This window comes from Camelus ferus, chromosome 18 (genome assembly GCF_009834535.1).
Source record: "Camelus ferus isolate YT-003-E chromosome 18, BCGSAC_Cfer_1.0, whole genome shotgun sequence".
Classification (NCBI taxonomy): domain Eukaryota; kingdom Metazoa; phylum Chordata; class Mammalia; order Artiodactyla; family Camelidae; genus Camelus; species Camelus ferus.
In genome coordinates this window covers 12765966-12781237 of record NC_045713.1, presented here as the reverse complement: position 1 = coordinate 12781237, position 15272 = coordinate 12765966, and the positions used below count along the sequence as shown (strand labels likewise).

Here is a 15272-nt window from a genome sequence, read left to right as displayed (position 1 = left end):
ATAGCCAACAGGAGACTCCAGAAATTCAGTGCACTGAGAAGGTCTCCTGTGGTAAATCTGCTGGATTAACCTAGATCTGAGGCATCTCAATTCAAAACTAAAAGATGGCTTTCCTAAGCTTTTACTAAATTCTCTCCTTAAAAGATAAGAGTTTACGTCATTTTTTCAGAAACCCTAAACAGTTACATACACATTGTATCCTATTCACTAGGCTGACCAGGAAGGCAGGGGAGGAACAATCACAAAAAAATCATCTGAAGCCTTTAACAGCTAAGATACTAATGTTAAAGACAATCACATGCCTATAAATCAAAGACCTAATCCGCGCTGATGATTACAGATGTATCCCAGCCCCGTGTGAGAAAGCAGAGGGCTGACAGGGACAGAGGCCCTGCCCCCAGACCCGGCCAGGCAGCACAGCACAGGTGACAAGGGCTCCTCACGTCGTCGCCCCCAGCCTGCAAGTCTGAGCTCCCCTGCGGCCTCTGATCTGCTCAGGACTGAGCAATAAGTCACGGAGGGGTAATTTGAGAAGTGTTATTTTTAAGAATCAATGTAACCTACAAGCCAACTACCTGCCCCCCAGAGAACAGGACGGTGAAGTACGCCAAAGGCAGGGCTTTGTGGTGTAAATCCACTGGTGCTCGGAGAGACCCCAGCGGGCTAAGGAACCGTGTCTGGACAGAGAACAGAAGAGCTGGTACTGGGGAGTGACGGGGATGAGACAGGATCAGGATTAACTTGGTTCTAAATGACACTTGAGGTACAGCCCTTGGGCATCAGACTAAGTGCGGGGAGGGGGGGGACATCAGGGAAGAGGCTCAAGGGCGCAAAGTCCCCAGGGCAACGCTGCCCACTGGCTCCTGGCCTGATGGGAACCCCATGCCGAACTAGCTGGGCCCCGATAAACCTTGCTGTTCCTTGAGTTAGAAATTCCCTCCCCAAAAGCACATTTTATTTCCATGTTTTCAAAGAGAAATTAAAGGTCTTAAAATGAAACTGAACAATATCTTTAAGAAACTCCCAGAGACTCCCAAATTTACCTTCTCCATTGGGAGCTGGAGAGATGCTTTACAGTCCGAAAACTCCACTGTGATACTGGGGCCTTGAACTTCAGTCACGACATAGTGCAGCTTCTGGGATTCCTTCAACATCTTCCTGTTGCTGCCACCAAATTTACCAAGGACGCGATAGGCCACGTGAGAAATGCTGTCAGCAGGATTGCGTAACGTGCGCCATAAAGCCTAAAAATCAACAGGCTTTCATCAAAACCCTCCGAGGCAACGCACTCCTAGGGTTCACAAATCACAACTCAAAATTCATGAAAGACTCTATGGTGAAAACTCTTCCATCCTCCAAACACACAGCTCCCTTCTCGGGGAACCAATGTTACTAGTCTTGTGTATCTTTCCAGAGAAACTGTATGCCTTTACAGAAAACGCATATGTAAGTGATTTTTAACACTCCTGGAATGCAAATGGTAGCGTATCATAAATACTGCAGAGCTCAAAGGCAAGAAAACTAAACAATGTATTATTGTTTGGGCAAATATACAAAATGGGATGGAGGAGCAGAGAGGAAAACGCAAAATGCTGGTAAAGTTTTTGACCTTCGATCGGATGGTGCATTCTCAGGTTTTTACTTCTATTGTCAGGCTTTGTAATGTTCGAACATGATATGTAAACTATCTTGTACATTTCAAACCTGACATTAGATAGGGTGGCAAAGTTGGAGAACAGGGAGCATAAACAGACCTGCCTCAGAGGAAAACTGAGTCACTGTGAGCCTGCACTCACGGTGTAAGAAGCAGAAGCACTCAACTGTTCCAAAAACTCCTGTCAGTTTTTCCACATTTTTTTCATTTGAACCGTCATAGCCCTGAAAATTACCATAGCTCACTATTTAAATCTATTTTCTTATATCACCTTCTATTACAATGCCAGGTATTAGCGTCTAGCAACAGGCAACGTAAAATCTTGGAACTTTCTTTAAAGCAAAATTCCAGCTTCTTTTATGTTCCTGTAGGTCCAAAGAAGCTTCCCCCCTTCCTGACTGTTGAGAGATGTAGCCCAAGATTGGTCACCTCCTCACCCTCCACCTGGCCCACCCAAAGCTCATGATCCTCAGGAGAGGGGGCTTCTGCTTACCTCCCCAGGAGGGGCAGCCCATCTCCCTGTGCTCGTGGGGTTTCACTGGTGGATGGTACTGTGCCACTTGTCCAGAAGGCAGGGTTACTGTGCCCCCAGAATCAAGCAGCAGCCCCGACTGTGTCTCCCCCTTGGGCTGTCTGCCCCACAGAGTGGCCAGGGGCCCGAGAACCTGCCACGCGACGCTCACCCAGGCTCCTGTCGGGCCCATGGTCTGCCTTTCAGAGCCAGCAGTACTGCTCAGGCCCAAGAGCCACACACACCTCCAAATGACTGGTCTTGGACTTGGAGCTCCAACCCAAGCCCTAGGCCATCTTCTCCCACCCAGATGGAGCCCAAGAGCTAAGTTTAAGGACTGTCAGGTAAGGCCAGTCTGCAGTCTCCAATCCACTGTCCAGAGACTCCAGGACTTTAGGAGTTACTGAGTGCCCGTCGCAGAAAGCTGCCATTCGGATCCCCACCTGGGGCCAAATACTCTATACTGAAGGGGCAGCGTGAACCTCTAACAATTACCAACCACATTACAGATCAGTGACATCAACAAAACATGAAGGAAACACCTGATATATGACAATGAACTTTCACGACCAGAAAATACAAAATGGTTTCAAAACCACCTCCTTTCTTATCTGCTGTTTCCTTTGGGGGGGGCCACACAGCTAGCCTGTGCTGAGGCGTTTGCATCTCTGTACTGGGCAACTCAAGATCTCTCCCGGATAAAGAAGGGCTCTCCCTGGAAGCAAGAGCAGCCATTGAACTCCTGCTTTCACAAGCCATCGACCTCACAAGAACGTGGCACCACAGCACCCTCTGAAAAGGTCAGCCTAACAAGTATTCACACGATACCTGCAGTATTTCTTTGTATCTTTCATAAGTCAGAAGACTCACAAAGCAAGTTGAAAGCTACACCAGTTCATCTTGCAGGAAGCCCACCACTGGGCAGGGAGAGCTCAACACTGGCTGTCACTTCTGAAACTGACAGCCTGAAATCCTCATGACAACTCAGATGCGGGAGCCCCCGGCGCCCTCTGCTGGCAGTCCGAGGACGCAGACTTACCTGCATGAGCTCTGCGCGCACAGGCTGGATGTGGTCGTAGAGGAAGTCGGGCTGCAGGTTGTCCACACACAGCTCCAGAGTCCTGAGGCCTTGGCTGACCAACGTCTGGGACCCATTGAGAGCCGACACCAAGGGGTCCATTAACATGGGCAGGTAGGGCAGGAGAGAGCTGAGCCGCACGGGCACGGTGAGGCACAGCTCCACGAAGAGGTCCTTCATGTGCTGCTTGTGCAGGCCGCTCTGCAGCATGTTCAGCCCTGCACACAGCGGTGGGGGCCGTCAGAGGGCGCAGCCTCCCAGACACACGCGAAGTTACAGCGCGTACAGCGCAGTACAGGCTAGGATGGTACAGAGTAACTGGTCCACCTTTTTAGGTGCGTGTCAACCCGATGACAGAACGCTTTCTATGCCTCACAATTACTATATTTACTAAATCTATTCTGTAAATGTACCCATGACCCCTTCTGCCTGTCACGTTCATAGTGACAACAGCAGGCTGCAAGTAATTAGTATACATTATAACTGAAGTTGTAATTTCTAGTAATGACTTAACGTTGATTAAATTAAGGACTGATCAGTGTTATACATCAACGCTTGGAAAAACGTGTTATTCTATTAAGGAGCCCAGTCTAAAGACAAAAGACTCCAAGACGACACGTCCATCTCAAGTTTGCGATTAACCACCTGCATGTTTTTTCAGGCTTCCCATAAACCACAGTTGATGTCTATGCTCTAAAATAAACATTTTTTAAAATCCACTTTTGTTTTCTATAAATGGAGAGGAGCTTTCCTCTCTTAAAGTCAATCTCCCTATTCTTCCCAAGGGTGACTGAGTATTTACTGAGCTCCTTCCTAAGTGAGACATGTCTGATCGGGACCTGCCCATGGAACCTCAGAGACCAGCTGGAAGGAGAAAAGTAACAGTGGCCCCCGAACAAGGTGTGTCCCAGGCAGTTCAGGCTGAAGAGAGAGGAGTTGTCCGGGAAGGCGTCAGAGTAGCAGCACAGATTTAGAATCCGAAGAAGGTGGACAAGGCAGGGCTAAGCTCCCAGGAGGGGACCCACATGAACAAAACCAGCTGGGAGAAACAAGCCTGGGGGAGTGCAGGGAGGGGAACCAGACTGGTCGGAGCAGAGGGGAAGACGGGAGGCGGGGCCAAATGCACACAACAGAGCTGGACTGCGGGCCGCCTTAAGCACCTGGCCTGGGGGACTCGGGCCGCATCACAGTCAACATGGTCAGGTATTTCCCAGCTGCCTCCTGGGCAAATTATCTTGTAAATGGCTTCTTCTTAAAGGATTTATAAAGAAAATACAACAGATTGAACTCCTTACTGAGAGTTCACCTTTACAAAAAAATTCCTGGGACGGTGTTTCTAATCTGCCCACACCTGTAATCTTTCACTGGACTCAAGATCCCCTTGAGCTACACACCTTGAAAGCATCTTAATTACACAGGAATGAAAGCATTCTGGAGGGGAGGGTATAGCTCAGGGGTGGAGCGCCTGCTTAACATGCAGGAGGTCCTGGTTTCAATCCTGAGTCCCTCCATTAAAAATAAATAAATAAACCTAATTTCCTACCCCATAAAAATTAAACTTAAATAATAATAACTACATTTTAACAGGGAGGGTATAGCTCAGTGGTAGAGTGTGTGCTTAGCATGCACAAAGTCCTGGGATCAAACCCCAGTACCTCTGTTAAAATAAATAAATAACAATATATTTCTATATATTTTATATAAAGCTTATATTAGCTTTATAACTTGCTTTTTCCCTTCTTGTTCTGCTTTTCTTTCAATCTAGAGATCCCTGATCTTACTAAACCACTAGAAACCACTTTCTAGATTTGCTTACCAAATACTACAAAGTTCTAACTGGCGTAACTAAAACCTTCTAGCTCCCCATTCAACTCTGAGAAGGAAGAAGAACTCATTCCTTTAAAGATCCACTGCCTTTAAAGAGAGCGGGACACCGGGACGGCCACACACACACACACACACACACACAGCAAGGGACACACATGTACATCCCCTCACAATGACCCTCCACCAGGTGTAGGGGATGAACCCCAGCAACCAAGGGCAGCCAGACCCATGCACATGCACCAGACTAACAGGTCACCAAAACCACAGCTCTGACCTTGCAGGAGGTTTGGTAGGAGAGGCAAAAATTCCTGATACAGGAGATCATGGCTACCTCCCCCGATGGAGCGGAATAGGGCCCGAAGCAGCAGGAAGTAGTTATAGGGCTCTTTGGCAGTCTGGGCCAGCTCCATTGAGCTGTTCACAATCTTGTGCAGGTGAGGCTGCAGGATGGAGAAAAGGCAGGTTAACAGGCTCTAAGTGAGCGGGTTCGCTGTTAAAAAAAAAAAAAAAAAAAAAAAAACCAAAAATAAACCAGGAATGGAAGGTAATTCTGATGAACTTATTCTAAAGGGAACAACAAAACAAGAACTTTCCAACCTGTATTTGACTCAAATTAATTTATCTTAAAATATATGTTGGTTTCCACCACCAGTCTGGCTGTGAAAGAAGTATTTAATAGGCTCCTATCTCACTATGTAGGTACATGATGCCAAGAAGACGCTTTGCAGCAGGAACCAGAGGTCTGTGAGCTCCGCAGGTCTTGTGAACACAGTCACTCTTGCATGAGACTCAACAATCAAACAAGATGAAAGAAGCCTGTTTCCTAACTATCAAAACACAAAAAGCAACTGAAAGGAACTGAAACTTCACAATCAAGTACTACACATGCAAAGTCTGGAAGAGCCTCAAAAGACATCTGAGATTATTATGCTTTGGAAAACTTGGTCAAAAAATGTTTTCATACGGTATTTCTTTCATAAAAAAACACTTCATTAGCTCAGAGTAACTTTAATCAACATTGTAAGCCAGATCAGCTTTTTATCTTGTACTTAAAATCCTAGATTTGACCTGTAACAGGTTGAGTCTGATGTGAACTCTTCTGCAGGTGTATTTAAGGTGAACTATGGACTATGAACTGCGCAGTCACTGACAGGCTAGTCTGTCACTGTGTATGGCATGGTGCATTTCTTTCACAGATAAATCAACTATCTGTATTAGTCTCGCAACAAAATGTTTCAAGAAATTGTTCTTTGAGTATCTTTTTGAATGATATTCCAACATCTCATCCTTAGGTTTGACTAATCGATTAGGTTTTGTTTTGTTTTTTGGTGGTGGTTGTTCTACATGGTTGTCCCTAATAGTGGCAAAAACTGAATTATCTGAAGATACCAAATAATGTAGACAAAAATTATAATTAAACATTTCGTATCATTTAAAAAATCTGACTACTTTCTTTTTATACTAACACAAAAGTAAAGTAAAGATTGTTGATAACTAATTACTATACAACTGAGAAAACCAGAGTAAACTTCACATAAAAGCACACATTACTGGTGCTTTTTCTAACCATCCATATATTTACTTCAGGAAAAACGGATCCGGTTTCCACTCTCGGATTCTCCCCTATGGGAAAACACCTCTCTTCAGACATGACTAATGTTAATATTCAACCTTCTACAGAAATTGTTCTGCCATAAGTGGAAGAGAATATTTATAAGGTATTTATACCCACTGCTGCCTTTAGTGGGTCACGTAACCATGCACAGCCTTCTGCCAGTGGCTAGAATCAAATTACTGATGAGGAAAATTTATACATATAGGATCAATCATGTATAAATATGTCAGGAGACACATTCCTCCCAGATGATCTTAATAAAGGGACACAACTGATTAGAAGTCTTGATTTAAAGTTGAAAAATGAACAGTCCTGAAATGGGGTGTTTATTATGTGCTGCCTCAGAGAAGGTGTGCTGTGGACGGTGGCTGACGTGATGGGAACTGTTACACAGCTGATGGTTTCGCATTGGATTTGAGAGCTAAGACATCTTGTCTTCCTGGATTCTTTTGTATCATTCAATTAAAAAAATAATAATGAGCTCGATGTGCTCCTGTGTCTCACTTGTGTGACCCACATAAGAAGTGAGTTTATTGAAAAAGGAAATCAGTCGTGGCAGAGCTAACGACAACCCCCTGCCCACTATGAGAGTTCTTGAGGGTTCATTTAGGTCAGCAGATACATAGATTGAGCTCTGCTGTAGAAATACGTGAAATGTTTTTCACACTTGGCCCTGACGTGCTATATATACTTATTAATTCAATATTAAAATATTTACAAATATAAAAAGAGCCACTGCAGTTTCTGTTCCAAATGGAAAGAAATTAAAAAGCTACAACAGCAGCAAAACCAACACAAAGCACGGCCTGGGGCTAAGTGAGTTTACCTTCAGCATTTGTTCATTTTCCGCTGCGAAGAGGGAGACGGAGCCAAAGACCAATTTAAACAGCTTGAGGTACAGGTTGGACAGCTCCACATTGGAGCCCATTTCTGGCAAGCGGTCCAGGAGATATTCCACCAGAATTGTAGCGAACAGAGCAGAGGTAGTAGGATTTGCCAAGAAAGAATTGGCAACAATCTGGCAACACAAGAAACGTGTGTGACAAAAATAATCCCTTTTCTAAAGCAGCCTCAAGAAAAGTAATGACCTTTCCAAAAATACAAAATCAAGTCTGTATCAGACACTCTAAGAAATTAATTATCCACCAAAGGGAAAAAATAAGATTTACTGAGCGCTGAGTGGAGCAGTCCACTTTAAGTACTTAATCTGCCATTTTATCAAGTTCACCATCAACTACCAAGAGCCTACATCTAACACATTTAATTTTTACTATGAGAGGAACTAGTCCAAAGCATCTTGATCCTTTGAAATTTTTTTTTTTTTACTGCAGCCTAATATTTCTCTAAATTTTGCTCTACAGGCAGCATCCTTAGGCACATTACTTGGAAAATAAAAGGAATACCAAGTATTCAACACATAAAGAAGTTGAGAGCCAGTGCTGAAAGAACATAAGGAAGGAACTTCGTACCTGAAGGGCATAATTTTTTGAGATTCTTTCCACCATATAAGGGACTGTAGTCTGGAAGATTTCTTTGAACGTTAAGGGATTCATCATTGTGAAGACACCAGCAAAGTGCTCCAAGACCTCCTTCTCCTCCTTCATTCGAACGGTCTGGCAGTTTGCTACCCGAATGTATGTCTGTCCATTTCCTGCTATCTGGACCTAGCATGGGGGGAAAAATCCACAGGGATTAAAACCAAACATCTCTGAATATTACATAATTACATAATTAGAACAGCTGCACATGTAGAACAGAGTGCCTGAATTAGACAATAAATGCCCCCCTGCCCCCTAAGTTCTTTTAAATTCTCTATTCTCATGTTAATTTTGGAAAATAATTAAAAAAAAAAACTTCGTTATGTGTTCAAAACAAAAACAAATTTCGTAAATGTAAACCTTGTTTCTTTTGCATTCCCTTTACACCACCGCCCCCCCCCCCCCAACATGCACTGACACTTAAAAGAAGTCTCACCATAAACGCAGCCCTGTGGACAAGAGCAAACCCGGGAAGGAACCGCCCCATCCAAACGAGATCGCTAAGACCCTTGCATCACTGGCATCCTGCTGCTAAGAGGTATTTTCCACACCCAGAGCCTGGCCTGAGGGCACAGCCTTACCTGATAGATATCTAAAGCCTGCATCGCGTACTTCACCAGTTTTATGTAGATCTGAGTCTCTTTGGGCTGTAACTGCTTGTTGGGAATGAACTGAGCTTCTGGAAAAGAGACAGCATGGTAAGTGAGTGCGAATAAAACCCACTCTACGAAAAACATCATTTGTCTGAATAACCAAGAGTGGAATTACCACCAGGCGCTTTACAGGACGTTATGCCCCACGTGATTGTCTTGACACCACAGACCAAGGTTTTCACCAAACTCCGGCAGTCTGTGACCTGGAACGTCTGCTTGTCCTCCTTATCCTTTTCTCCTTGCTTCTCAAAGGGAGGCACAGGGGCTGGGGTCACCGGGGTGGCGGGGGTCGGGGTCGGGGGCGGGGCTGGGGTGGGCACCGGGGCTGGGGAGGGGGCGGGGCCCGGGGCTGTGGGGGCAGTGGGCACCCCGGGCAGAGCTGCCTCCACGGCTCCGAGTTCCGACTGGGGCTTGCACTTCTTAAAAATGGCAGACAGCTGGTACCGCGCAATGGTGTGGAACTTGAGAACAAAAACCTGTCAGGAAGAGAAAGTGGAGGGGGACAAAAATCACTCCTCTTCAACAGGCCGACAACATTTCAGAAGACAGAAAACCAACTCTCCACAACCACCTGCTAAAGTTGGTTTGCTTTTCCCCCACACTCACTACAGCAAGTCTCACTGTCTCCATTTCACCCGTGAAGCATCCGCTCAGAGCTGAGTGACTGGCCTATGAGCAGGGCCTGGATGTGACCCAGGGTGCTCCATGGTCCACACCATCGCACACTGGCCTCGGGAATCACACCTTACCCCTGGATCCAGGCAGCACTGGGTATCTCCCCAGAGACGTGCACAGATAACTTAGCACTGTGCTACAGTGGCCCAGAAAATACCTCTTGTGATTACTTGCCAGGAGCATTATCTTATTTCTCTCTCACAAGCACACTATGAGGTAGACACTGTGATGACCCTGCTTAGAAGACAAGCAGACCAGTGCAAGGTGAAGCGTCCCACCCAAGGACCCTTGGCTGGTTGATGGGGGAGCGGGGATTTGAACCCAGGTGGTCTAAACACCTGGGCTCAAGTTTGGCAATCTCGCCAGTAAAGCACCGGGATGAGCTGAGCGGGGAGCGGGACGAGGGCGCGGGGGGCGGCACCTCCAGCATCCGCATCAGCACGTCCCTCCCGTTGCCGCTCTCCTGCTCGCTCTTGGAGCGGATGCAGTCCACCAGGTTCAGCAGCAGCTTGCAGGACATGGTCTGGATGCTGCTGGGCAGGGACTCGTCATCAATGTTCTTGGCAAAGAGCTGGACAGCGAGGGACAGGTCACTGAGGGGCAGGTGCTGACGGACGTGGTGCACGAGGTCGGCCAGCGTGCTGTAGGCGAGGGGCCTGCGGGCAGAGACCTCTCTGCTGGTTAGTGTCTCACCGTCCCCCCAGGCCATGTCTGCAGGCCGCCCTTTCTACCATGACCGGCCCCAGGACCACCACTGTCTGGGACATGCTTTGTGTGGTCCCAGGTTCCCCCATGTTACTTCCTCCCAGTTACAAAATTAAAAGGCTCAAATCTTGTTGCTTATATCTTTCCTTTCCAATTTAAAAAGGTTACCTTCATACACGTCATGTTTATTATTTGCACATCTAGTTAATTTGATGTTAAAACAATTATGAGTGCACTGAATGAGTTCTGTTGCTCAAAGATAAACAGTACGTGTCAATTAATACCTCATATACCAGACATTTAATAGAGCTCCAATGACGTTTGCGCTGTCAAGTACTTTCACTCACTAAATGTTCGGACACCTGCCACGCACCTGACACTTGGCAAGGCACCAGGAAGGCCATGGTGACACAAGTAGAGCCCCTGTCCTCAGGAAGCTTATTCACAGGAGGGGAAATAAATGAGTAAAGAGATAAACTATGCAAGTTGCTAAGTGCTGTGAGAGATGGACAAAGGAACCAGGAGCAAGACGGGCAGGGGAACTGCTCTTGGGGGCCAAGGGAAGCCCTTCTGCAGTGACATCGGCTCTGGGACCTCAGGGACAAAAAGGGATCTCAGGCAAAAAGCCAGGGAGATTTCCAGCTGGAGGAAACAGGATGGTCAAAGCCTCGAGTGGGAACTGCCTGGGGCAGCCAAGGAGCGGCCAAGGCCGCGCAGCCGCAGCTGGTCAGACAGGGAGAGCAGAGCCACACCCCGCTGGGGTCATGGCTGCGGGCAAGTCTGGGTTTTGTCTGAGGGCAACAGGAACCACTGGAGGGTTTTGAGCTAATATCCATACAGACGGGTTCAACCCCCAAGTTATAAAGACCGTCTAAGTCATATTTTATAATAGTATTTCATATAGAAAACACAGTGAACAGTTGATACATATTCAGAATATTCTGCATATTTTTCAGAAGATCCATCACACCTCCTTTACTAGAACCAAAAAACTACTAATTGTTGATTCATTTACATTGTAAAGGATGATTAATCTCCCTTTTAGAAAAAATAAATGTTGTCGCAGCTACATTCATTTTATAAAATGCATAAGAAATAAAAACTGGAAGGAAATAGTCCAAATTATTAGCCATGTTACCTGATCTTCTTGTGTAGGACCAAAAGGTTTTCTCTGCTTTTGTCTTAGATTACCAAATACTCTTTTTAAATAAAAAGATACATTTATTATATAGAAAAAAAAAAAAAACTAAAGCTAGTCCGATAGTTTTACGTACAATTTAAATCAAAACAACTACTCTAATTAAGCTGAAGCACAAAAAGCAACGTTCTAAGGTGTTTCCAAAAATTCCTGGAATTCTAAATCCAACATTGGCTGAAACGCTCACAACATGAAGTGCCAGGATTCACTGGCCCTTGCATTTAATCAACCAGATACCAGAAGTTTCGTATCATACCTGAGAGTCTCCCGAGCAGTATATCCTGAACCAATTAGTATGGATTCATCAAACAGCTTGTCCATGCACGGAATGAACTCTGGAACACAAATATCCATTGCATACATCACCAACTAAACCAAGCAAGCAAGAAGTCACTTAACAGTACTTTCATAGTAGCCAGTCTGCACCAATGAGCAATCCAGATTTGGGAAAGGTGGGGAGGAGAAAGGCACACATGCTATTTCAGTCTAAGATGCTGGCTTTACTGGACCACAGCAGCCTTGTGCTGTAAGAGTCACAGTTGGGATCACGGTCAGTGTCAAGAAAATAAACAAAAAAAAGACCCATCACCAAACTTCCTTCCTGCTTTTCTGCAGGTCTGAGAACCTGACGGGGTGGAACAGCAGGTCTCCACTCAGGGACAACCGACGTTTCTAAGGATGTGCACACACAGGGTGGCAAACAGTATAGCAAATAGTATATTCTTTGCCAGCAAATAGCTGCCGGGGATCAAAGATATAAAAGCCATGTACACACTGGAGAGACACAGTGCACATCTATGGTACCTCCCAAAGCTGGCAGCTCAGGGAGAAAAAAGAGAGAGGCCACCGGCAGGCCCTCTGAGGTCAGAGGAGGGGACGCAGGGCTGTGTGGTGAGGTGGCCAAGGAAGGAGGCCCAGAGGAAAGATGCAAAGGGCTCAGATACCACAGGCTGAGGGGTGGCAAGGGGTGAGTAAAACATGTGAAGAAATGTTAAGAAAGTAAGTGGCATGGCACTGGCTTCCAGAAGCCCTTCATGACCCAGAATCAGAATCTCTAGGGAAACGGGCAGGTTATTAAATAGTCCAGGTTTTTTCAAATGACTGCTCCTCAGGATCAGCACAGATGACTCAGCACCTGGTATTTCAGATGCCAAAAAAGTAAGCTTAAATGAATCGTGACTTACGTATTTCACTTCAATGCTTTCATCTAACATTTGGTAGCAGATGTGTACATTTTAACTATATACATACATTTCTTTGTATTTTATAATAATATGGGTAACGTTTAATACGATTCTTTAAATGTTTCTTTCAATAAAAACTTTTTAGAGATGTCAACAATGTTACCTGTTTAAGTCTAGGAACTACTATGAGCTTCAAAATATCCTAAAACATCTTTTTTCCGTTAAAAAAAAGGAAAGAAGCGTCTAAAAGCTGAGTTCAGCAAGTCTAACGTGATCTAGCCTTGGAAAGAAGCACCTTGGAAAGCTGACAATCTTTGTGGAGTCAACAGAACTAAAACTGAGCTTTATGGCCTCAGAGGAAGGCCTGGTTGTGCGTGGTGGATCAGAGGTTATCTGATAAACATGGGACAGGTTTTTCATCTGTCCACACGTCAACAAGTAGAAACCTCCTGCGTGTATATGCGACTCGCCAGCGCACCTCCAAGTCCTCACCGCTCACACGGCAGGACACAGGAAGTCAGCCTGAGCTCTTCCACCATTCTCACAGCACGGAGAAAGCAAGCATGTTTCTGCTCATCTTTTAAAGACTGTCCGCTGTGAGTCAAGAGAGCAAATGGCTATTTGCAATGTCAAAAGACATGCAGTCAGAAGGCAGAGCAGCACCGAGAGATACTCAGACTGTAAACTATGCCGAGGAAACTATCACATAAATCCTGAAATCGCTGAGAAGATGAAGGGAGGACCCCGGTGGCAGGCAAAAAAGAGAGGCAGAGAGAGAAGAGACAGTAGAGGTGGGTGGGCAGGCAGAGGGGGGAGGTAGGAGGCAGATAAAGGAGAAAAAGTACACCTAAAAGAGCGGTAAAGAAGGAAAGGACACATGGAGCCAGAAACACGCAGCGAGCCGGAGGCTCGGCACGACAGGGGGCGCCGGCCGCCCCGAGGACGGCGGCGCGCGCACGCGCAGTGGCAGGCAGGCGCTCCAAGGCGCGGCGGACGTACGGTTCCTCAGCTCGGTGGTGAGGATGTGCTTCGCGGCAATCAGAAGCTCCTTCCTGAGGTGAGCGGTTTCTGCGGGGCAGTTTGAGAGTAACTGCAACATTCCCTTCACCATTTGCTGGGAGTATTTAGTCACCAAATCCTGTACAACGAGAGGAAAATAACAGCTACACTGACAGGCAGCTGCTGAGAAAAACTGAAGCTTCCTAAACTTTTAAAAAATTCCGGAAGACGAAGCTTAGCTAAAAGGACCCTGATAAAGTCAGCGGCCTAATACACGGGATCACCCAGAGGCTCAGCGGCTCTCGTGCGTGCGCGCGCGCTGCCGGGCGGGGCGGGGGCGCGGCAGCAGGAGGGGCAGTGGGCTTCACACAGGGAGTGGGATTACGGATGGCTTCGTCGCTGTTCTGCATTTTCCCAACTTTCAACAATGAATCTGCATTACTTCACCATTAAGGGGGGAGGAGGAAGAAATAAACACTTAAGTTCAAAAACCAAAACTCTTTCCTTGGTCATCCGTCAATGTCAGTTGTTAATGATGACGCCAAAGACACCTTTAATCAACTCAGAATAAGCGAAGTCACGATCGCCTTCTGAGGTGTTTTAGGAGGTTATTCACAGTAACTCAAGCTGACTAAAACAGCAAGGGGTATATAATGCAGATTTTTTTTATGCCAAATGTTTCCTTTTCTTAGTATGTTTTCTTAGTTATGTACATAAACACATTAAAAAATGAGCTGGGGGAAGGAAGGCTACAAATGCTTTTTAAAGGTAGTTTAGAATAAAAACAATTACAACTGCACTGTTATAGAATAGTTCAGGACTAAATTTATTCCATACGTTAGAATAGTTACCACCGAAAAAAAAAATACACATCTTAATTGTTAATAACTTCACCATATTTCAGATGTGAACCTACCATAATTTATCTAACCATTCCCTTGTGGTTGATCGATTTTTGCTAAAAGATGAAGATTCTGAGTAGCACTAAAGTGAAGAAAAGTTATAAAACCCGTTCATTGTGATCAGTGGAAATTAGGTTCTGGTGGCAATACTAAAATTACGTTAATTACCAGGTCTTGAATTTTTTTTAATTGAAGTACCATCAGTTCCAATGTGTCACTCTCTGGTGTACAGCACAATGTCCCAGTCATGCATATACATGCATATGTTTGCTTTCATATTCTTTTGAATTTTTTTACTCCTCTAATGGTAATGCTTTCCTCATTGTTTTTCAACTAAATATTTTATGCAACTCTTTTTCACTTTAAAAAAAAAGAATAATTACCTCCATGAGAGTTTTATTAAAAAAACTATATGACTAATGAAAGATAAGGCATCACTTTTTTCCTTCAAGTTCTTATGATTTAAGTATGGAGACCACAGCTCCAAATGGGAAAAAAAACCAAAAAGCAACAAAAAAACTACTCTAGAGGCTCCTCAAAAAAGCTTCTAAAATTTCTTTATCACAGTTTTATTAGATAATCATTTTAGATAAGCCTTTTTTAAGTTCCAATCTCCCCCACATAATTTACTACAACACACAACTTTCAACAACAGCGAAAGTCAGTGAACCAAATAATCCACACAAAAATCTGTGTACAAATATTTATGGTGGCTTTATTTAGCCAAAAATGA

The 15272-nt window shown here is 45.1% G+C and overlaps 1 protein-coding gene across 13 annotated transcripts in view; it reads right to left on the bottom strand.

Moving 5' to 3' along the window:
- TRRAP (transformation/transcription domain associated protein) overlaps nucleotides 1-15272 on the bottom strand; it is a 97117-nt gene that overhangs the window by 65242 nt on the left and 16603 nt on the right. For 9 of the 13 annotated variants that reach the window (XM_032460051.1, XM_032460057.1, XM_032460054.1 and 6 more), the window contains 10 exons: nucleotides 13638-13776; nucleotides 11711-11789; nucleotides 9973-10207; nucleotides 8992-9352; nucleotides 8805-8902; nucleotides 8155-8349; nucleotides 7512-7703; nucleotides 5345-5510; nucleotides 3205-3461; nucleotides 1044-1244 (listed from right to left, as the gene is read on the bottom strand). In XM_032460051.1, coding sequence (XP_032315942.1) covers nucleotides 1044-1244; nucleotides 3205-3461; nucleotides 5345-5510; nucleotides 7512-7703; nucleotides 8155-8349; nucleotides 8805-8902; nucleotides 8992-9352; nucleotides 9973-10207; nucleotides 11711-11789; nucleotides 13638-13776 — 1923 coding nt within the window. The remainder of the gene's footprint in view (nucleotides 1-1043; nucleotides 1245-3204; nucleotides 3462-5344; nucleotides 5511-7511; nucleotides 7704-8154; nucleotides 8350-8804; nucleotides 8903-8991; nucleotides 9353-9972; nucleotides 10208-11710; nucleotides 11790-13637; nucleotides 13777-15272) is intronic. The other 4 variants (XM_032460053.1, XM_032460060.1, XM_032460063.1 and 1 more) reach the window with 2 other exon arrangements.